The 24,505-nt window shown below is 35.8% G+C and overlaps 1 protein-coding gene across 1 annotated transcript in view; it reads right to left on the bottom strand.

Annotated features, from left to right (window-relative positions):
• The window catches only part of Mmp16 (matrix metallopeptidase 16), a 243,938-nt gene that overhangs the window by 104,185 nt on the left and 115,248 nt on the right, over positions 1 to 24,505 (bottom strand). The window contains exons 2-4 of the mRNA XM_051160589.1: positions 22,655 to 22,803; positions 12,018 to 12,140; positions 2,476 to 2,780 (exon numbers count right to left, since the gene is read on the bottom strand). Coding sequence (XP_051016546.1) covers positions 2,476 to 2,780; positions 12,018 to 12,140; positions 22,655 to 22,803 — 577 coding nt within the window. The remainder of the gene's footprint in view (positions 1 to 2,475; positions 2,781 to 12,017; positions 12,141 to 22,654; positions 22,804 to 24,505) is intronic.

Raw genomic sequence — 24,505 nt, 5'->3', positions numbered from 1 at the left:
CAGTAAAGTTAAGAAAAGAGGTTGCATTCTTAAATACTTTCGGTCAAACATGTCTTGATCTAGCTGGAAAGTTGTAGGTCATACTATATTTGAGATATTTTTTCCACTGACACATTTCTTTGAAAACTTTTTAAATCAAATGAAACACATAAGCATTCATAGTACTGGGCACACTAAAATTAGTGTAAACATGTTCCTTTCCTGTATAATCAAATCCTCATTTAGAAGTTTTCATAAACTTGTTTATTTTTAAATTCTCTGTCTGCTACCTAGTGAAGCAGAGATCTAAAGTTTAGTGCTGCCTTTATTGAGGAGTTAAGTAATTTAAGAGAAAGTATAAGCAGCTTGAAAGATGTAATATTTATGCAATATTTAGATAATTTAAATGTATGAGGTCACAAAGCTAAATAAATGCAACTGGTAACACTCAGTGAGTGACTTGCTAACATTCTAGTATTTGAGATGGAGTGTTGGGAACATATTCTACACACAGCTTACATTGTAAACACTTGTACTTCCAAAGGCCACAGACTGCAAGAAAAACTACCAGATAACAATTAAAATGAACTAGTTGTATGTTATTTCAGATAATAATTTGCTAACAAAGTTTTAACTATAAAATCTGTTTAACTCTAAAGCTTTGGCTTTCCAAAACTCTATATAAAGTTCTTTGATGAATCTCTCACTATCTTTAAACAAGTAACTCATAATGCAATCCTAATTTAATACTATAAAATTTAAAACTGTTAACTCAAAGATGAGTTAATATCACATATTTTATTGTTGAAATCATGAGATTTTTTTTCTTTGAGACTGAAGGTGAGTTTCAAATTTAGTCCTACCAAATCCACACTATTTGTAGGTTTCTAGGACCCTCTGGATCCTTCTACTTTGCTATTCTCCCATGCTTCTCTCATCTAGAGTCCCAATAGGATGTCCTCCCCTCTGTCAAAGTTTCCTCGTAAGTGAAGGCTTTCGTGGGACATGCCCCTTTGGCTAGTATACAGATATAAGTGAGTATATACCATTTGACTCTTTCTGCTTCTGGGTTAACTCACTCATGATCATTTCTAGTTCAATCCATTTGTTCACATGGGCCCAGGGGCCCCGCTCCCACTATGGCACCAGTCAAGGACAATACAGGCAGTAAACTTCAAACCCCTACCCAGATCTAGCCAATGGACAGGACATTCTCCACAGTTGAGTGGAGAGTGGGATCTGACTTTCACACGTACTCTGGTGCCTCATATTTGACCATGTCCCCTGGAGGGGGAGACCTGGTGGCACTCAGAGGAAGGATAGCAGGCTACCAAGAAGAGACTTGATACCCTATGAGCATATAAAGGTGGAGGAAGTCCCCCTCAGTCACAGTCATAGGGGAGGGGAGTAAGGGGAAAATGGGAGGGAGGGAAGAATGGGAGGATACAAGGGACGGGATAACCATTGAGATGTAACAAGAATAAATTAATAAAAAAAAGAAAAAAAATCCACACTATTCATAACCCTCTAACTGCTGTATACATCCTAAGAAGAACAAGATATTTAACAAAAATCTACCCAGATAATTGTTCTCATGAAGTAGAGAAAGCTTAATTCTATGACCAGGATTAACTCATTAAAAAGGAATACGAGTCTGGTTAGCTGATTAATTCCCATTAATGCAATACACATTGTAGCAGAACACCATTTCCACAGAGAAAAGGAGAAATTACTTAGGTGCGGGTTATAAGAGAGAGGGCTTTGAAGACTAAGAAGTCATAGGTCTCTTTGGCTTGACACAACTGATTGTTTAACATAAAGTTTAAATGTGCACTTGTGTACGTGAAGAATAATACTTCTATCCGCAGTAACTTGTCCCTATAATAGATTTTCTGGCTGATACACTGCTGTTGTGCCTCAAAACATAATGATAGCAACTAGATACCTGACAAGTAGGTTTGGGAGAAAATTGGCTTGTGAGAAAATATAGAGGGCATTGAGATAATTATTCACATAATCATGTCTGATTGGAAGGCCAATGAAATAAATCATAAATAAAATATAAGGAGAAAAGGGTATAAATAAGAAGGTTGATAGTAACCTTAAAACTGAACATAACACAAAATACACAGTGCGGCACACTATAAATGTCAAACAGAATTATATTTCACATGGAAAAATGTCATAAGGTGAATATAATGAATATCTCATGACTTTAACGATAAGCAATACATTCTATTAAGATGTAATGATATACAGAAAACAATGCAATTCCGTGTTTATTTACACTTATACATGTCACTTCAAGGAACATATACATATCTATACATTGTAACAATTCAAATCAATTATTTCCCTAAAACATAAAAAGCCTTATATACCGCTCTTATAAGTAATATATAGAATCTATCCCTTCAGTTTGTAAATTAGTAAATTATTTTACCATCCTCAAATAAAAGAGAGATTATTATTCTTGGAAAGAAATCATGCACTTACCATCATGATTGGGATTTCCCAATGTCCACGGCTCGTCAGAATCAAAATGAGTATCTCCTCCAATTCCCGGTCCAGGGAAATAGGCATGTGCCAAAAATCCTCCCTCCCCATCAAAGGGGGAACTGTCTCCATGAAAACCAGATGCAAAAATGATGGTTATATCCACATCACGTTTGCCATTTTCTAGTTCACTGTAGGGAACTTCTTCAAATGTTAGTGGAGTTACATTCTGCCACACATCAAAGGCACGGCGAATTGCTCTCCGGGTCTCTGGGTCTCCAACTTTTGGAGTTACATTCTTTATACTGAAAGTTGGGAAAGAAAATGATCAGTGTCACTTCTTACATGCAATGTACTGCAAATATTTTTAACTTCTTTGAAATTATCAGAGATAATGATGTATTATATATAAAGAAAACTTATTCACTTTTATTAACATTAGAGATAGTCTTCTGGTTTATTACACTGGTTTCTTTCATTATCATCCAGGGAGCATCCCTGTGCCAAGGCTTCCAGGAAGAATATCTATGCAGAATGATTAGTGAGAGGTAGGACGGTGAATCAATCAGTTTTTATCCTGGAAAAGAGGAATATGAAGGACTTGCCAAATGATCGAGTACATGTAGCAGCTTTGAGCAGAAATAAAGACACCTTGTTGTTTTGTTATTTTCATTATTGAAGAGAAATTCCACTGCAGTTATATAGTAAAATAATAATATCTTTATGCTCATGTTGATGAAAATCATTTTAGCAAGCATGAAGCAAGTTTTATCTTTTTAAGCAAAGTCCCAGTTATTGTGGTCTCTGATAATCTACCTTCTTAATTAAGACACTCTAGTTTAAGAAAAGTGTAAGAAACAGCTATTTACTACAGAAGTTTACAAATTTTGTGAATTTAAGGAACCACACAAAATTTAACCTGAACATTATTAGCTTCCCCTCTTTCTGACATTAATACAAAATGATGAAGGAAAAGTAATATCTTTTGATTAACTTAACACTAATCATACATACATATACACACAGACTCACAGACACACATATGAAATCATATATATTTCTTGATATGTTTCAAATACAACATTAACAAGACAAGTATATATAAATTCATAGTAAATAACACAGTCAGTCTATTATTTTAAAGTCAACAGATGAATACTGCAGGTCTCAAATAGGTTTCAAATCTTTTCAATCAGTACTATTTCTACATATAATGTTACACTAAGTAAAACCTTAATACAAATATGATGTGACATTCAACTGAATATACTTTGCTATACAGTCATCAAAGAGAATTTAGCGTTCTGCAATTTTTAAGGATAGGGATACAGCCAAGTCAATGTGTCTAAAGTGCGCATCATTGTTTACATAGAACTAAAATTTATTTTTCCTTCTCAGATCTATATCTCAACATGAAAGCCTTTTCAAATGTACTTTCCAGTCGAAAAGGTAACATTCTGATTATTATTTGAATTTGTTGGTGAAATTATATATTTTATATAAAATGATGAAGCACCAATAAGCAGAACAGGTAAGAGGATTAATCCAGGAAGCCCTAGGACGTAAAAGTCCTTAGAGAGGAGATGTTCCAGAAGATTCCAAGTAGCACAAAGTGGCCAGCCAGTATAGTATGGGCAGAAAGACAGTGAGTTGTTTTGTTGTTCTTTGTTTGTTTGTTGTTTCTTCTAATTTTCTTACTTCTTCTGATGAATGAGATGAATGTTGAACTTTTGGAATAAACCTCAAGTTCATACTGTTGACAGAAACTGTTTTATGTAGCATTAACATATTTGGACATTAATTTTGCCCATAATTTTAAGTATTATATTTTATCAAGGCCCTCCCATTTACTTCTTATATTTTACATTAATTATAGGAAAAACGGCCATAGTTTTAGGGATGACTCTTAATATTGCACTTATGCCATAAGTAGATGATGTGAGGCCTCTTTTAAACTCAGGTGGAAGATGGTGAAACAACAGATTAGGTTCGGCCAGTTGAGACATGCTGCATTTTTGATGGTACACAAAGCACTAAATCTGTCATTGTGGAAAGGATAAATAGAAGAACCTGATTTCTGCCTGCTCAGGGATAGTTGTCATTTTGTGCTAATCTTGTGTTATATTTGGCACGGTGCCCGGCGCTGTATATTGAGAATGAGGAAGAATCTACTTGGAGGCATAACAATATTTAGCATGTCAGAACTAAATTTCTCATCTTAAGAGAGCAGAGGAACACCAGCTGAAGGTACACTTCTGAATTTTGTGTAGATTAAATTACTAGTATCCACTTATCCTTTTTATACTCTATGGGGTTGCAAAAGTGCTAATGGATTGTTATTTGAAAAGACTTACTGAAGAAAAAGTACTTATCTAAATGCTAGACTATACATCAAGAGCGCTTGCATTATCTTGTAAGAATACATAGGAGACTAAAAGGGCAATGTTATTGATAATCTCGGGTAGGAATAGAGTGGGTGAGGAGACTAAGTAAGCAGACACTCAGTGCTGCTTTACTGACATGATAGACCCAATAGACTTAGCACTAAGTGTCTAGACAGAGTAGCTGTCAGTAGTAGTGCAAATGAACTTGTTCCATTTGAAAAACAGAGCTGCAGGGAGTTGTAATAAAAGGAAGATAAAAGAGAAGGCTATACAGTGAGGGATGGCTGACAGGGAAATTTTTTTTCTATAGAAGAAGGAAGATTCTAGAAAGGTGAAAGTACAAACCTACTCTGATTTTATTTCCGTTACAAACATGACTATACCTTATGGAAAATGGAGGAAGGAAAGAAATGTGACAGCAAAAGAGGGTAGACAGAAGCATGCTACAGGAATGGGTGGAAACATAGAGAAGACATTTTACCGTATATCCTGAGAGAACTATGAAGGGCATTAGTGACTCAAATATAATAAGATATTAAATGTATTTCAAGTAAAGGATAATCTTAAATGATGAAAGAAGTTGAAGTTACATTGTACATTCCTTAAACTGAAAAAAAAAAAGTGTCCCTCATTTTCCAAAGCCATTCGCTGAGGATTTTCTAAAATATGCTGTACTCTCTTATATGTGATGCTGTTTATCAGGCCATATAAACCTCACATGTCACTTCAGAGCCATGTTGGGAGTTAAGTGTAGAGGCACAAAATACAAGATGCCACTGAAAGACCTACTTCTTTTTTTTTTTTAATGATTTATTTATTTAATGTCTATGAGTGCTTTAGCTGCATGTGCATTCACATGCCAGAAGAGGGTGTCAGATCCCAGTGTAGATGGTTGTGAGCCACCATGTGGTTGCAGGGAATTGAACTCGGGACTTCTGGAAGAGCAGGTATCTCTTAACCACTGAGCCATCTCTCCAGCCCAAAGAAAGATGTACTTCTTAATGCATCCTTTGTATCAACTGATAAATGAGATGAGAAGCACTGGGAAATCATGGTGTCATCAAAGTAAAATGAAGTGTTTATCCTTAAGATTTCTCATATGTAAAGCACAAATAATTAAATATTGCACATAAAAGTGCAATACTACAAAATGAAGACTATCACAATTTTTATAAGTGTAATGAAGCTCATTTAAATTTCCTTTTCCTTTTATAAATAAAGTATTCAATTTAAATGAGTTTATTTGATGAGGTGTTTATGTGGCCATTTAATATAGAATTTTATCATCTATTTCTTTTTATTTTTATTTTTCTTAGTTTTCCTAGGCAAGGTTTATTTATTTAGCCTTGGCTGTCTTTCACTTGCTTAGTAGACCAGGCTAGCCTTGAACTCACAAAGATCCTCCTGCCTGTGCCTCCCTGAGTACTGAGATTAAAACTGTGAGCCACAATGCCCGGCTTCTAATTTACATTTTGATAAAATTTGGAATATTAACCTAGAAATCATGCTTAGAGTAAAACAACCTAAATAGGATAAAACAAAAGCGTGTATAGATTTTTTAAAATATTATTTTATTAATTTATTCATATTACATCTCAGTGGTTATCCCCTCCCTTGTATCCTCCCATTCCACCCTCCCTCCCATTTTCTCCTTACTCCCCTCCCCTATGACTGTGACTGAGGGGGACTTCCTCCCCCTGTATATGCTCATAGGGAATTTTGGGCCCAGGGGTTCTGCTCAAACATTGGCATCAGCCAAGACAATACAGGCCTTAAACTTCAAACCCCTACCCAGATCTAGCCAATGGACAGGACATTCTCCACAGTTGAGTGGAGAGTGGGATCTGACTTTCACACGTACTCTGGTGCCTCATATTTGACCACGTCCCCTGAATGGGGAGACCTGGTGGCACTCAGAGGAAGGACAGCAGGTGTGTAGATTTTTATTTACCAGAATAAAAATCTGGTAATGTTATCAAAATGGATGAGCTGGCATTTTTATTTACGAAGACTTAGGATGTTTAGTTTTGAAGTCATCATATATTGTTCTAGTTAACGTCATGACAGGAAATAATTACTAGTCTATTTTTTCTTGTAGTATTAAATATTGTAAATCATATACTGTCAATATGCAAAAAAATTACAAAATTCTGAAAATAGCATATAATATAAATGAGAAAGCAGTCATATTCGTAGATTGCACGACTCAATAAGTTTAAGGCTTTAGTCCTTTGCTGCTTGATTAATAGACATAATGCAATATTAAACATAACATTCCCAGGTATTTCTAAGGTGCAAACAGATAGGTTTTGGAGGTGATGCTGTTTAAGAAACTCAGTACAATCAACATATTTAAAAAGTTAGTAGAGATGGTGTGATATTGAATTAGAGCTGACATATCAGGAATAGGATGCAATAACAAGAAGCTCAGAGAGTGACCAATACAGAGAAGTAAACTGATACTGACAAAGGAGTAAAAGAAACACAATTTTTAAAATGCAGACTTTGAACCCTCGTTTGGAGATTATACCAGGAGAGTGCAGCCCCAAAGACAGGTCCTCCACTATTCCAGGAAGAAGCACAGCTTGATCTGTATGTGGCTCTACCAACAACTCGGGTGGGAGCTCTTTCTGACTTTGATGCCTCCCTTTGGATCTTGTACCCCTAACTTGACTGCCTTGTCTGGTCTTACAGAAAGAGGATGTGCCTAGTCTTGCATCAAATTAATGTGCCAGGAAAGGTTAGTACCCATGAGGTACCTCCTTAATCTCTGAGGAGTATGAAAGGGGAGAGTTGGAGGGAGGGGTGTGCTAGGGGAAAACTAGGAGGAGGCATTGAGGTGCAATCAGGATGTAAAGTGAATAACTTTTTTAAATTCAGGTCTTTTCAACAATAGTGCTGCGGAAGAGGGACTATATACATGAATGAATATAGATGCAACTCATATGCACATTTTTACATATTATTTCAAAAAGTAACTGAAATTGGGGTTAGGCATGTCACTCAATTGATAGAGTGTTTAAGTAGCATGCAGGATGCCCTAGTTTTGCTCACCATTACCACATTAACATGTACTGTGGTGCACTGCTGGAATTCCAGCACTTAAGAGGCGAAGAAAGCTATTGAATTACTAGAAGATAACACATGCACATGCACACACACACTAGATGTTTTTGATAGTATTTTTTTAGACTACATATACCAAAAGAAGGAAAGTGAGTGAATATTATTAGAATTAAAACAACTGCTTCAAAAAAGAAATCATAAACCCAATGAAAGTGTAGGGTACAAAACAAAAGAAAATGGTTAAATATTAACTGATGAAAGATTGAACAGAATAAAACTCTTAGACAAGAAAGCCATCTACGTTTTCATCAGAAAATCTGGGAAGATACACCACCAAGGAAGATACTCTTAGAACACATAAGTGCAGAATATTAAATTCATTAAAGAAACCATCTAAATTCAGAAGCTTTAACTCTATGAACCAATGAGAATTTTGTCACTATGTTTTCCCTAGTTTTATGTCAACTTGACACAAGCCAGAGGCAACTCTCATTTGAGAAACTGCCTCATAAAATTAACTTGTAAGGAAGTTAGTATGGCATGTTCTTGCTTATCATTTTATATGACAGGGGTCAGCTCATTGTCCTTTGTGCCAACCCTGAGCTGTTTGTTCTGGGTTCTATTGGAAAGCAGACTGAAGAAGGCAGGAGGAGCAAGCCAGTAAACAGCATTCCTCTGTGGCCTTTGTATCAGTTCCTGCCTCAAGGTTCCTCTTAATTCCTTCAATGGACTGTGACTAAGGATATAAGAGCCAAATAAACTCTTTCCTTCCTAAATGCTTTTGGACATGGTGTTTCATCTCAGCAATAATAATCCTAACTAAGACAAGCTATCAAAACAGCTACACTTCCAAACACCTTAGACTGTTAAACCCTGGAGAAATTATAGGCAACATGGTTTTCAGATACCACTGGCAATGATTCAAAATGAAACATCCTGTCACTAGGAAAAGCTACATTGGCAATTTCATATGGAGATCATCCCAGTTTTAACATACAATAAGCACTCACTCTCCGTGATTATCTAGAAATCTATTTGCATACAAAAAATAACACAAAATTGTTTATACTCGCCATATTCCTGCGAAACTGTGAAAACAACAGAGATGGCTTCAATAGGTGGATAAACAAATAAACGGTGGCATCACTACAGTGGACTATTTTTAGTAATAAAAATAAATGATCTATCAAGTCACAAAAAGATGTGAAAAAATATTAGGTACTTCTCAGTAAAGAGAAGTAGGCTTGAAAAGGCGTTTTGCATGACAACAACTAAATGGCTATTCATAAAAATCAATGCTTCTATTGAAAATAACAAAATCAGTAATTACTAGGCTTTAGAAAGAAGAGAGATAGAAAAAATTGGGAAGATGGAATCTTTACAGCACTGACAATACGTGTGTAATATTGTACAATGAGACATACGAATGCATACTTTAATGAAAATCAATAGAACTGGATGGAGTAAATGACAGTGAAAATGAGGTGTGTCCATCAGGAATCATGATGGATTCTGGAGCATCAGACGTGGGGGGAGGGAGAGGGTGTGAAAGGTGAGAGAGCAGGGAGAGAGAAGGGAAACAGGGTCAGGTGCATTTCTAGGACAAGCAGGAGATATGCTGCAGAGTATGGAGGTGACTCTAGATGAGACTTCTCGGATCAGGAGATATGGAGACTGAAGTGGCCATTTACTATATCCGGGAAGGAGGGAACAGCATCCCACCCACAAAACCTTCAACTCAACATTTACCCTGCCTACAAGGTGTGCAGGGATAAAGATGGAGCAGAGTTTGAGGAAAGACCCAAACAACGACTGGCCCAACTTGAGATCCAGCCATTGGAGAAAGCCAACCCATGTCATGATCAAAAATAATCTGTTATGCTTGCAGACAGGAGCCTAGCATAACAGTCCTCGGTGAGGCCCCATCCAACAGTGGATCGAAGGGATGTAGAGCCACACAGCCAAGCATTAGGTGGTGCTCAGGAAGTTGTGTGGGAGACAAAGGGACCCAGAGGTGACAAGAACTCATCAAGAAGTCCAACATGGTCAAATAACCAAGCACCATTTAGACTCACAGAGATGGAATCACCAATCAGAAAGCATGCATGGACTGGACCAAGGTCCTCTACACCTATGTAATAGATGGGCAGCTAGGTCTTCATGAGGGTCCCTACCAATTAGAGTAGGGGCTATCTCTGACATGGACCCTGTTGCCAGCTTTGGGGTCACTTTACCCTAGCTGGCTGCCTTTTCAGGCCTTAGAGGAAGAGTATGTGCCTAGTTTTGATGCAACTTGCTTTCCAAGACAGGTTGGGGGACTCCCTTTTCTGAGGAGAAGGGGAGAGGGGAAAGAAGGAAGTGTATGGAAGGCTGGGATTAGGATGAGAAAAGGAAGGGGGCAGCAATAAGGATGTGAAATGATAAATTTAAAAGAAATGGGCCACATCAATGAAAATATTTACAACAGAAACCGTTATACAAATTTCATTGGTATAAAATTGTGAAAATAAAATCTCATTATTTGAGATGGCCAAAATATTTATTGTTTTGTAATTGCTTAGAACTTTGCTAGGTTATGAATAAAAAACAAGTAAAGTATCAGTAATAGTAGCTCTGTATTCAAACTTTTACATCCTCTAATGCTTTATTACCTTCTCTAAATACCTTCTTTTTCACTTTACCAGGAAAAGCAATGCTATCCATCAATCTTAAATAAAGTGTACAAATGCTTTTCAATCGAGCTCTAATCAATCAGATTCTATTACCTGATAACAACAATCTCTATAGAAAGAAGATTCATTGGACAGCATGCATTAATACTGAGTCCAATAGTATTCCATAGTAATTCCTTGGAATAATGTTTAACTTTCCCTTGAAAGCACAGACAGTGTAAGTTTTATGAAATGTTTCTGAAGCCACGTGAAAAAGTTTTAAATGGCAGTGAGTACTAGCTATGTGAGAAGAATGAAGGTTATTTTGTCTTTAATTATCCGAAGAGAAGTTGACATAATTTGCATAAACCAATTATCTGGTGTCATTCTATCTGGGAGGATAATATGAAACTATAAAGCAACACTGATAATGTTTGTCCTCTAAATAAGTACAAATACCACATTCTAGGTTTATATAAAGAAAACCAAAACAAATCATTTTAATGTTATCTTTAAACATTTCAAGAAGGTCTTTTTACAAAAATAGCCAGAACTAAAGAATTCTTCTTCTACTCATATAATTTGAACAAGGTATTTCTTGGAATACTCTCTTTCTGAAGTATCTTCCATCTTCTATTCATTGGCTTAACAATTTCTCTAAAATTTCCTTATGAATATTGGCTGAAAGATTCATTTCATTAACAAGACCTCTGGTTTTCTAGAGTGGCCTAGACAATCCTGGTTCACTTTTGTGTGTGTGTCTTGTTTCTTCCTTTCAATGTAGGGTATCCCATTTATATAATTATTTAACCTCCATTTTTCTATGTATTCTCTAAGGACAAACAGGGTCCTCATATTTCCTTTTCTGCTTTTATCTCCCAGGGCTGGCACAGTACGTTTTTATCCTACAACCTTATAAGTACTAGTAGTTCAGTGAGTGAATAAATATGCATAGATTTTTCCAATAAAGTAACTGTTACCTTAGGTGAGACATTATTTTTTGTCATTCAAGACAACATAGACAGCATGTTGATTTCAATAATTATTACAGGAAAAAATTAAAGTGGCTAGCACAGTTATAAGCATTTCAAGGCATTTTGTTTAAAAGACTGACTTATAGAGTTTACTACACGTTTATTTTTTAGACTATTCAAACTTGTCAAAGAATACACTGTATTAAAACATTCATCTCAAGTCCTGCAGAATATTTGTGTTCTTTGGAAGCTGTGAGGCACAAAATGCAGCTACGCCAACAATGTCAAAGAATGCCTGCAAGGTCCCCTAATGCCTATTGTATTCTCTTCTTATTCAATAATAAATTCTTTATGGCAATAAAACATCACTGAGTACTTAAATGTAGCTAATGTTCATAAAATCCAAACAGAGCATCAAACCAAATAACAAGAAAACAAGGTGTGCGGAAAGGATTGAGCTTTTGTACCTGTAAGTGATGTGCTTGTGTTGCCATTTCTGTCCAGTTAATGCGTAGCGCTTTCTACGAACATTGAATTTGGAGCTGCCTCTTGTCTGGTCTGGTACACCACATCGAGGCTTCTTCATCCAGCTAAAAAACAAAAGTGGGTATTTTTCAGCAACTCTTCATATTGATTTCAAAGCAAAACAAACAGTAGCCCATAAAGTGAGGGAGAAACAGCCATATGCCATAGGTGTGCAATTTAAATCTCAATAGACAACATGCTTCTTCAGAAAGAGTTAAGACTTGCTATGTTATTACTCAAACCTTTTTGTGCATTTAATTCTCCTGTGTACTTTGAGATAACAGCAGAAAGAAGTTGCTCACAATTCTATATAGAATCCACTGTTGAAAAAGTATGCAAACTTGAGCATTCTTCTCTTCCTCATGTCAGCCATGAAATGGCACTAGGTATCATCCAATGATAACATGTAATGTTTGTTTTTCAGATGAAATTCCCATTATGATTTCTGATTATAATGTTCCATTATAATACCTCATTATATTATTTTATAATATGTAATTATAACTATACTCTTTCATTACATCTAATTATAATATGGTTGACAAGGAGAAGAAATTCTATATTCCTAAGGTTTGATTTCAGAGTCTCAGCATATTTTCACATGGGATATGATTTAACACATTTTTAAAAATAGTACTTTAAAATTTTTTGTTATGTATATGGTTCTTATGTCTTCATATATGTCTGTGGAGCATTTGTGTGCTTGGTGCCTGCAAGGTCAGAAGTGGGTGTTGAATCTCGTGAAACTAGAGAGGATTGTGACACACCGTAAAGGTCCCAGGATTGAATGTAGGTAAGTTCTCTGATTAAGAGCCAGTGCTCTTAACTGCTGCACCATCTAAGGAGTAGCTCTGCAGATTTTATATCATATATCAGTCATGTTCCTTCAAAACTGGCAGGGTTCTCTCACCTAGAGTCCCAATAGGATGTCCTCCCCTTTGTCTCACTTTCCTGGTAAGTGAAGACTTTCATGGGACTAGTGTCCAGATATAAGTGAGTATATACCATGTGAGTCTTTCTGCTTCTGGGTTAACTCACTCAGTATGATCATTTCTAGTTCAATCCATTTGTCCAGAAATTTCGGGAATTCCTTGTTTTTAATAGCTGATTAGTAAATAGAAGGATCCAGAGGGTCCTAAAAACCTTCAAGAAGAACATTATGATGGGCAGATCTGGGCCCAGAGGTCCTGCTCAAACTATGGCACCAGCCAAGGACAATACGTGCAGTAAACTTCAAACCTCTACTCAGATCTAGCCAACAGACAGGACATTCTTCACCGTTGAGTGGAGAGTGGGATGTGACTTGCACATGAACTCTGGTGCTCCATGTTTGACCACATCCTCTTGACGGGGAGGCCTGGCGGCACTCAGAGGATGGATAGCAGGCCATTAAGAAGAGACTTGATACCCTATGAGCATATACATGGGGAGAAGGTCTCCCTCAGTCACAGTCATAGGGGAGAGGAGTAGGGGGAAAATGGGAGGGAGAGAGGGAAGAATGGGAGGATACAATGGATGGGATAACAATTGAGATGTAATATAAATAAATTAATAAAATATATTTTTAAAAAATTGGCAGGGTTCGATAGGGCAGAGACACTCTCCCCCAGCTTTGAGAATATACATTGTTCATATTGTGCTGCCATTTTTCCAATTCTTTGTTACTTTGAATCATTATTCTTATTTTGTTTTCAGAATAAACAGTTCAGTATCATGGAATAAAGCTTAAATTTTAAAGAAAATACTTTTTAATGTATTATTTTCAATGTGTAGTCCTAGTCATAGTCGAACTTTTTTTCTCAGGTGTGGCATTTGATCACTCTAATGTATACTGCCTACCCTTGAGTCTTGTCAGAACATTATTGAGGATTTTCAATATTTATCATATATATATATATATATATATATATATATATATATATATATATATATGTTTTTCTGTTCCTAGTCTATATACAAACTACCTAGATCATACTAATAGTTGGATTTTCTATGTTTAATAATGTGTATTATTTTTTTAAAGTATTTTAAGTGGACTTGAATTCTAAATGCCTTCCTATGAATGTTCACTGCATAACTGAGTACTTTCCAGTACACTTAATATCATGGTACCTGAATGGAAGGCAAAATGGAGTTTATAAATTCTAGGCCAGCCCAGCCACACTCATTCTATGAGAGATGAAGAAACACAACATTATCTCAAATGTATTTATTAATTTATTTTTGTATGCTGTTTTACTTGCTTTTATTGTAGTTTCATCATAAAATTGATATATGCTTATTATAGAATGACCTCTTCCTTAAAAAAATATTTTGCTTTTGAAAGTGAGTTAACTTTTGCAGGTAACTTGCTTAAGTCAGCTATTATTATACTATGCATATATTGGAATAGCAAAATGTGTCAATGAAATTACTTAATTTTCAAGATAGGTAGGACTTTTAAAATAAATAATAAAATTTCTTTATTATTGCTAGTAATATTAGTAGTAGTAATAGTAGTAGTAGTAGTTGTTGTTGTTATCATTGTAAAACTCAGAGCAACGAAGACACCATGTTTATCAAATGCAACCAACCCAGTCTTGTGTAAAGAAATTAGTTAGAAGGAAAACCAGTCCTTTTTAAAATCAAACGTGATGTATCCTCACTGCTATATTCCAGTAGGCCAACCTACTTTTCAGCATTAAATACTATAGACATGAATGTCTTCAGTCAGTTTGACATCTGGTTTTACGTTCAGAACAGCATCTCATTCAAATCAGAGTTCTTTCTAGTTCTTTGTTAGCAGGTATTCCAAAAGTTATCTGTTCTCACATGTTTTATGTATAACCACTAGCTCAGAAATTGTGCAAATGTACATGAACAGGTAATATCCGTAGACTCCACATAAAACAGTCCTTACCAAGAGTAAAAATTGGCTTTAGAATTAGATGTGTTTGAACACCCCAATATGTAAATACTAGCCAATTCTATGTCACTATCCTATTGAGAAAGGGTTCTGCAATACTGTGGGGTCACTCTGGCCATCCTTATCTCAACCAACCTTATAGCTTCAGCCTTTTCGATATTCATGATTATGGTTGTGTACAGCCAAGTGCTTCTACACACAGGTGAGGCCAATGTACCTGGTGACATTGCAGTGATGCTGCAGGAAGCAGCACTGAACAGGAATGAGAGGGACAGGCAGCTCTCACACATGTTCATGGACACTATATTGGTCTGTTATACATGTATCTCCATTTACTAACAGAAAATTATTTTTAAAACACATTTTGCATTATGTTAGATATGCTTTCATCATTCAGACTTACCAAATTTTATTTAAATGCATGGATAATAGTCATTGCTTAAGAGTTGTCCCCAGATTTTTCTGGGAACACTTAAATATGCTTGTTCTTTTAAAAATATTTTTAAACATTCATGAGCTGCATGTCTACAGGTAGTGTAAAAACAAATTTACCCAGGATCAAACATTTATATCTTATTTCCCCTATATCAGCTCATTAAATGCCTTCCTGGACACATGTGCAAATCACAATACAGAAAGTGCAAAGAGAAAACACTGAAGGCAAAGGACAGAGAAGAAAAGTATTAGTTACCACAATCATCAAAAAGAAATCTTCAGCCTCCCTCTGCTCTTATTAATGTTACCCTCCAGATTAAGATAGCAAGCATACGTCTATGGCCCCAAAGTGAAGTCACTGATGCAATCTTGTTAGAAAGCTCACACCACATTCAGAGAGTAAAATGATAAGCAACTACTGAAGACCTCATCTTTTCTTCTAAACTGAAAGTATTAATATTAGTATATTAATTCAACAATTTTGATAAAAGGATAAAATTTAAGACTATGTGATAAGTGCATCTTGGGTTATCTTATTAACCATCCCAATTAACAAATTAGGATTTTAAAACTTACTGAAAATTTTTAATAAATTTTTGGAAATGCTACTTAGAGTTCAAACAGTTTAAATTAAAAAAAAAATCACCATGTGTTGAATTAATTGTGTGGTATTCATATTCATCCACACACATATGTCATATATATGAAAATAGAGAGAATTCGGAAGGAAACATTAACTACTGTAGAGATAACCCTTTCTTCAAGCAGTCTTCACTATATACTGGTAGGTGCACGTTAGACAATACCCCCAATTACATTTAAAAATTAGAAAAAAAATATCAGACATGCCCTACATAATGAGCTTCTATTTCTCAGCTTGATAAAATGTTTAAGCCTACTATAGTACTCTGTATTCATTAAAGTATTTAAGTGAGATTGCTTAAATGAATTTGTTAGCCAACTCATACTTTAAAATGCTGTTAGGCAATGGATTTAGTTTTGGATGGAGAACAAAACTACTATCCTCCCAATGCCAGTTCTAATGACAAAAAAGCAATAAAATGTGCTATTCAAAGTGATTTCTAAATGAGTTACTTGGAAATGGTTAAGGACTTCAACATAATACAAGGATTACTACAATTGCAGTAATCACTTTCCATTACTCAAGAATAATAGATTAATTGCACCACATGTCTGTTTGCCAACAGAAGAATTTTTTAAATTTAAAAACAAATAAGGGGATCAGTGACTATGTGGGCTTACTGTTCTTTTAGAAGTCCTAAGTTCAACTTCCAGAAGCACAGTAAGCAGCTCCACTACACATACTCTAATACACATATATCATTAAAATAAAATACTTCTTTAAGATATGACCCAGTCCATGAGGAATTTGCCTATAACCAGCAGTCAGGATGGGGAGGAAAGATTTGTAAGTAGTGCAAGCAAAGTATGGCTACATAGCATGTGGGAGACAGCCTACAGGCTACAAGAGTGCAATCTCAAATGAACAAGCAAGCATAAATAAATAACAATGAAATGAATCTATAAATACATGACCATTAAGAATCTAAAATTTAACCTTTACTGACGGTATCTCAATGACGGAACAGCAGTGTTATAGTAAGCCTGTAATTGTAGGACATGTTTTGTTCTTTTTGTTGTTTTGAAGTAGGCTCTATTAAGCTTAAGATGGTTTCAAACTCTTATCTGGATGCTGAATCTGCAGTCACATCATCACCATTGTGCTGTGTAATGATGTGAATGAGGATGGCATCCATGGCTTATCTATTTAAATGGTTGGTCTACAGGGGGTGGAACAGTTTGGTAAGGGTTTGGAGGTGTGGCCTTACTAGAAGAGTTGTGTCCCTGGGTGTAGCCTTCAAGCTTTCAAAAGCCTACTGCATCTACACTTCTCTCTGCCTCTTTCTTGTTTCTGAAGATGTAAAGTCTCAGCTCTATCTCCAGAATAATTTTCCCTGCCTGCTGTCATGTTCTTTACTATGAATGTTAAGGAATCAGCATCTGAAACTGTAGACTCCATGAACTCTATTTACTATAAGTTGCTTTAATGATGGTGTCTTATCACCATAATTGAAAAATAAGACAAGCAACAAGAACCTTTAACTTCTCTAGCAGCTGTTTTGTTTCTTTGTTTTTATGTCTGTTGTTGTTCTGTGACAAGTGTTTGCTCTCTGGCCTCGACTTGCACTAAACTCATTATGTAGGCAGGCTTGATCTCAAACTTGTGTAAATCTTGCTTCTACCTCTTATGTGCTGAGAATATAGGTGTAGGTCATCTTGTGCCTATCAAGTTCAATTCTTATAACCTATGGAAGCAGTAGAGTGCTGTTTCAGAATGATTATCAGTATATACTTATTTAGATTAAAAAAGCAAAAAGCACTGCTTTTATAGCATGATTCAAGGACTAATAATTTAAAATAGTTGATATGAGGAACCTGAGCCATAACACCTCAGTATTAGCTATTTCATTAAAAGCAAAGACCACAGACAAATGAAGTCCTAGGGCATCAGGTTTCAGCAACAATAAGGATTAAGGCAAAGCTATCAAGATCTAGAGTAAGACGGAGGGGGAGCTTCCAGGAAGGGAGAGAGGAAAGAGGAAAAACAGAAGGGTTAATGGTATTTTTATAATTTCATCTGGAAATAACATCTAGGTTAAGATTGTTAAAGGCAAAGATGCGTTGTGAATTCTAATAATAGACACCAAATAAAATGCCCATTGAAATTCAGTAAGAATAGAGTTGTTTTAAAAGAAGAAAAGGAAATAAGAACACAAACAAAAAACAAGCAGAAAAACTCACTTGGTTTTAAGCTAAGGAGTACCTATATGGTTCTTAATCTCCAATTCTATACCATAGCAAAGCCAACTTATCTCTATGTACTCATTTCACTTGGTTTGGAATCTTAGTCACTGGATACCTGTGGAACATTAATTTTCTCTATACCTCCATAATTTTTACAGCTTCTTGCCATACCACCCGTCCCCCCAGTGATTTCTTTCCACACAACAAAGCCCATTATGATCATCTGTCTTTCTATAGATGCATTAGGCAACCAAAACTATCCATCTGCATCCTTCTAATGATCAGTTTCCCACAACTGGGAGAAAAAATAAGTAGGTCTCTATGCTTTAAGCTTTTAAATGATATATTTAACTTTTTATAAACATCAGACAGACAGATGATAGATGATAGATAGATAGATAGATGATAGATAGATAGATAGATAGATAGATAGATAGATAGACAGATGGTAGACAGATGAGAATGTGTTGAGTATGTTAATGTATGTGTGTATTTTCATGACTCTATATGTTTTTCTGGAGCTGGAGTTATACATGGCTGTGAGCTTCCTGAAGTATAAGCTGGAAACTGAGTCAGGCCTTCTACAGAACAATAAGCACTTTCAATGCTGTACCATCTCTCATTCCCCTTAAAAGATATATTTTTAAACTTTCTCACCATTAATTACTAGTAAGAGGTAGATACTTCTTATATTTTTCTGATATGATTCATAACCATAATCTGAATATGCAAAATGTAACTTGTTTTCCAAATCCTTAATTCACTTGCAGTTTTTAGAATGTTGTTTTCAAAATTCTAAGAAAATGAAACTTAAGCTAAAGGCTCTTCACCAGGAAAACAGGAAAATGTCAATAGTAGTACAATGTTAAAATGAAGAGTAAGGCATAGCAGGGACACTTATGTTTAATACTGAGGAACAAATCATAAGACTACATTTTTCCATATTTAGCCTTTATTTATTTATGAGAACGACCATTTCAAGTTAAGAAATGCCTGATGTCTCTCTATGAACAAATAATGACAATGACTTAGGTACTCACATCTGAGATTTTGAAATTCTATTGGGTTTCTAAGTGTTGCAGAATGTGATTAATTTATTATTAACTTTTGTTTGTCGATATCTGGACAAGTCAGTTCTTATATGTCTATTAAAATCACGAAGGGAGTTAAGATCTTAATTTTTATTTTATTTTTAATTAATTTATTTATTCACCTTCCATCCTTATTGTGGCTCACTCCCTTCTCTTCTCTCTCTCCCACCCTTCCTCCATTTTCCCCCATCACTTCTCCCCTACTCCTCATAAAAAGGGAGTCTCCCACCACCAACCTCATTAGCATATCAAGTCCAAGTCCTAACAGGACTGAGCTTATCCTCTTCCCCTGTGGCCTGAAGAGCAAGCCCTGCCAGGGGGAAGTGATAAAAAAGCAGGCAAAAGAGTCCATGTCAGAGATATCCCCTGTTCTATTTGCTATGGGATCCACATGAAGCCAAGAGCTACCCATTGGCTACACCTGGGTAGGGGGCTTAGGTCCTGTCCATGAATGGTCCTTGGTTAATGTTTCATTCTCTGTAACTCCCTCTGGGCCCTGGTTGATTGGCTCTGTTGGTCTTCCTATGCAGATTCTTTCCCCTCCAGGGCCTTCTATACTCCCTACCCCCGTTTTCCTCAAGACTCTTTAGCTTTGACCAATGTTCAGCTGAGGCTCAGCCTCTGTTTCGTTTCCCTACATGGTGGAGCCTCTCAGAGGACAGCTATGCTAGGCTCCCGTATGCAAATTTAGAAAGTATAGTTAACAGTGTCAGGGGATGTCTTGCTCCCATGGGGTGGGTCTCAGGTTGGGCCAGGCATTGGTTGGACATTCCCTCAATTGTGGCTCTAGCTGTATCCCTGCATCTCTTGTAGGTAGGGTAAAATTTAGGTTGAAGTTCTTCTGGGTGGGTTGGTGTTTTCCTCCCTCCACTAGGAGTCCTGTTTAGAGGGTGTCCTCTTCAGTCTTTATGTCCCATGCTACTAAGGATTTCAGCTAAAGTCACCCACATATGCTCCCAAAATCTTACTATGTCCTAGGTCTCCACCTTGTCACAGAGACGCCTCAGCCCACAGTTTGTCTTCTCTCCTCTCTGCAGTCCCTGTCATCCTTTCCCTGCTCTCCCCAGGTCTGATCTCCACCCTCATTTTTCTTTGTACTCCTTCCGCTATTTTGTTCCCTCTCTTCAACCTCTCCCACTATTTACTCTATTTCACCTGCTCTCAAAATAAAACCAGATATATTAAATCTATTAGAAGAGAAAGTGGGAATTAGCCTTGAACTCATTAGCATAGGAAACAACTTCCTGAAGAGAACACCAACAGCTCAGGTTCTAAAATCAACAATTAATACACAGGACCTCTTGAAACTGAAAAGCTTCTGTAAGGCAAAGGACGCTGTCAATGGAATAAAATGGCAGTCTACAGAATAGGAAAAGTTCTTCACCAACCCTATATCCAACACAGGGCTAATATCTAAAATATATAAAGAACACAGGAAATTAAACATCAAAAAAACCCAAATATTCCAATTAATAAATGTGATAGAGAGCTGAACAGAATTCTTAACAGAGGCATCTCTAATGGTTAAGAAGCACTTAAAGAAATGTTTAACATTCTTAGTCACTAGGGAAATGCATATCAAAACAACTCTGAGATTCCATATTACACCTATCAGAATGGCTAAGCTAAAAAAACACCAGTGACAGCACAAGATCGCTAGGATGTAGAACAAGGGGAACTCTACTCCAATGCTGGTTGTAGTACAAACTTGTACAGTACTTTGGAAATCAAACTGGCACCTTCTCATTAAATTGGGAATAACTCTACCTCAAGACCCAGCTATGACAGTCCTGGGCATTTACCCAAAAGATGCTCTACCATACAATAAGGACAATTGCTCAATTGTGTTCATAGCAGCCTTATTTATAATAGTCATAATCTGGAAACAACTAGATGTCATTTAACTGAAGAATGGATGAAGAAACTGTTGTACATTCACAAAATGGAATACTACTCAGATATTTAAAACAAGGATATCATGAAATATGCAAGCAAATGGATCGAATTAGAAAAGATTATCAAAAAGAAAGAAAGAAAGAAAGAAAGAAAGAAAGAAAGAAAAGAAAAGAGCAAAAGAGAAAAAGAAAAAGAAAAGAAAAGATCATCCTGATTGAGGTTACCCAGACCCAGAAAGACACCCATGGTATGTACTCACTTATAAGTCATAATTTTAGCCCTATAGTACAGAATAAACATACTAAAATTCACAGACCCAAAGAAAACAAGTAACAAGAAGATATTAATTTTTAAAGACCAATTTGTTGCTTATTTTTGAAAGTTTAAATTATATGTATGTCTATCTTGGTGATATAGAGATACTATAACCAACAACATTATGTGAACATTAGAAAGGGAAATAAGATTCCAGAATTAAATTTGGAATTAGCTTGAGAGGTCAGAAATTTGTCAAGATATTTCATTTGGTTTTTGATATTCAATTCTTTTGGGGGGGTTGAGAGAAAAATGCTTTTTTGTCTATTGTAAAGGTTAATATATGATCATTAAATAACAGATAATATTCACTTTGTGAACATAAGGGTTCTAAGAACACAAAAGACTTTTCCTGTCTCCGCAGGAAATATCAATTTGTCTTTTGTAGTCTAGAACCCATAATTATATTTCACAATATGTTACAACCTACTAGGAGCCTGTGATAAAAATATAATTCCACTACATATTTGTGAACACATAAAGTTATATTGCCAAAAAGGTAATTCATTTTGTCTTGGTGTTCACTTGACAGACCATTTCTTGTAAACAGTCAATAAATAAACTAATATTATTAGAAGACATGAACAAGCTATTGGTTCCTGAGAAATTCAAAGTAGACACCATCAGGTGAAAAATATTATTTGATTTATATCATTTAGAGAGCTGGCACTATTGTGTACCCAGCAAGCTAGTAATAGTTCATTTTTAAATTTCTTATCCAGTCCAACATAAGAATATTATTGGTATTGCTTCCTATTTCCAGCTGCCAACATAATATCACTTTTCAGAGAGGTGTAAACAACAGATCTCACAAACCACACACACAAATCAGCTCACCCATTGTTTCTTAAACGACTCATTTACTTTGCCTCTTGATCATATTTTATTTCCTTACTCAGATATGTTGTTAAAACCACAGGAATAACCCAATTTTGGATAGCACATGGTATGAGCACCATCAGAAGACTGATGGTAAAAACAAGGTACACTCCAAAGAAAAGTTCATGAGGCAAAAATCCCAGTAGTGGTTACAGAAGTGTGTGTAGTTTTTGAGACATCTTCAGTGAACTCAAAGACCAATAAGCAGAAGAATCTGGAGGACTTTACTTACTCAATTGTGTTTCTGTCCACTTTTCCTGTCATGTTAATGCCATAGAACTGCTGCATGGCAGCTAGGGCTGACTGCATGGTCTCTGCAGAGCGCAGCACTGACATCCTGGGGTCAGTCGGTGGAAGGTAGCCGTATTTTTGTAACCAAACCTGTAATCACAAGTACAATTCCTTTAGATCAACTTTGTATTGAGCATTAATGTTCTAGATATTAACTTTTACCTTTAGCAGATTCTAACTTATTTGATATCTTTGCCCATATATTACATACTTTAGATTATCTTATAATTTCAGTAGTATAGTCATTTGTAACATAATTATAAGTGTGAATTAGTAAAAAGTGTGATTAATCACTACTTGGAAGTTTGTCATGTACAGTTTGTATACTTAATACTTCATAAATATGTAAATAAGAATCAATTTGTCCTCCAGAATCATACTTTTCCAGAGGATTATTAAGATATCATTGCTGGAAGGGGTAGGAAATGTGCACATGATAAACTTAAGAACTTTTTCAATTGACAATTGAACAATGGCTGCAGATGGGATGGTGATCTTTAAAGATATTTGTTGTGTTTATGTGTCAGAGTCATGTAAAATTTAACCCTACAGTAGCTGGACAGTCTCAAGAGTGTATAACTTTTTCACATAAAGAATAATCATTATTTAAAGTAGTTCATAAAGTGAAATTGATAGATAAACCCCAACCATGTAATCATCTACATTTAGTCCTCAATTTAAAAGTCTTATTTTGTTCCTAGTGAAAAGACTAAGTAGGATGGTGTGAGAAAGAAGTTGGAGGGAACCAATTGTCATCACTTTTATTCCCTTAACATTTATGAGTCATTTGAAGTCACAGAGGGAAAAAAACCACTTCTTTGAGAAAAAGAAGTGAATACCCTCCCCACCCTCCATCACACATACACCCCTCCAAGACCATAGGCATACATTCCCACAGTCTCACTCATTCGCTCCCAAAGCTCCATTTTGTGTTCATGCATGACGCACACATTCTGGTTTCTTTTTCTTTAACCTCAGTCTTCCCAGAAGTTACTAGATTTTTTTAACAGTACTGAAGTACAATGCAAATTGCTAAGTTTCTTGTACTCGCCCAAGCTCCAAGAGAAGTCATTCAGCAGTGTGTCTTCCTGCACCTGATGTGGCATAGTTATCATGTAGGTACTGGTATGGGAATAGGGTTTGTCTGTAATAATTGTCATTATATAAGCTAAAACCATATTCTATGAAATTTGCTTTCCAAGTGAAAATAAGGGGAAACTATAGAAACTAACTTTCGTAAAAGATAACATTAAATGTGCCATTTTTAAAATATGAAAATCAAATGGTAATCTTCTATGAATAGCCACAAAATTGACATCTCTAAAAGTACAATCCTTGTCATCAACTTGATAAAAGCTATTTAAAGATGAGCACTGCATTGCTGTCAACAAGGTGACTGGTGAAAGTCACTCTAAGAAAGCTGCCTCCTAAATGAGAAAAGTGTGTCAAGATGCTCTGCATCTAATCTGTGATGAACAGGCTGCAGGGAAAACATTACAGTCACCCATTCAGTAGTGGTGCAATCTGAGAAAGATTCAGTATTTTCTGAAGAAGTAGGGAGTCAATAATATTACCTATTATGAAATTTGACATTTTCAGTCACTTTCTCAAAAATAAAAAGACTTTAATAATACACATGAACAAAATGGTAAGTTCTTCTGTAGTAGGGCACTCATGTCTTACATGGTAGAAAGCAAATTGTTGCTAGGTTACTCTTTAGTGCTAAGCTCCTGCAATTAGGTTCATAACAACAGCAAAGAGAAAAAGATTAATAAGTAACCATATGATGTAT

This window comes from Acomys russatus, chromosome 2 (assembly GCF_903995435.1).
Source record: "Acomys russatus chromosome 2, mAcoRus1.1, whole genome shotgun sequence".
Lineage (NCBI taxonomy): Eukaryota > Metazoa > Chordata > Mammalia > Rodentia > Muridae > Acomys > Acomys russatus.
Note: the sequence above shows the minus strand (reverse complement) of the source record. Positions and strands in the feature narration are given on the sequence as shown.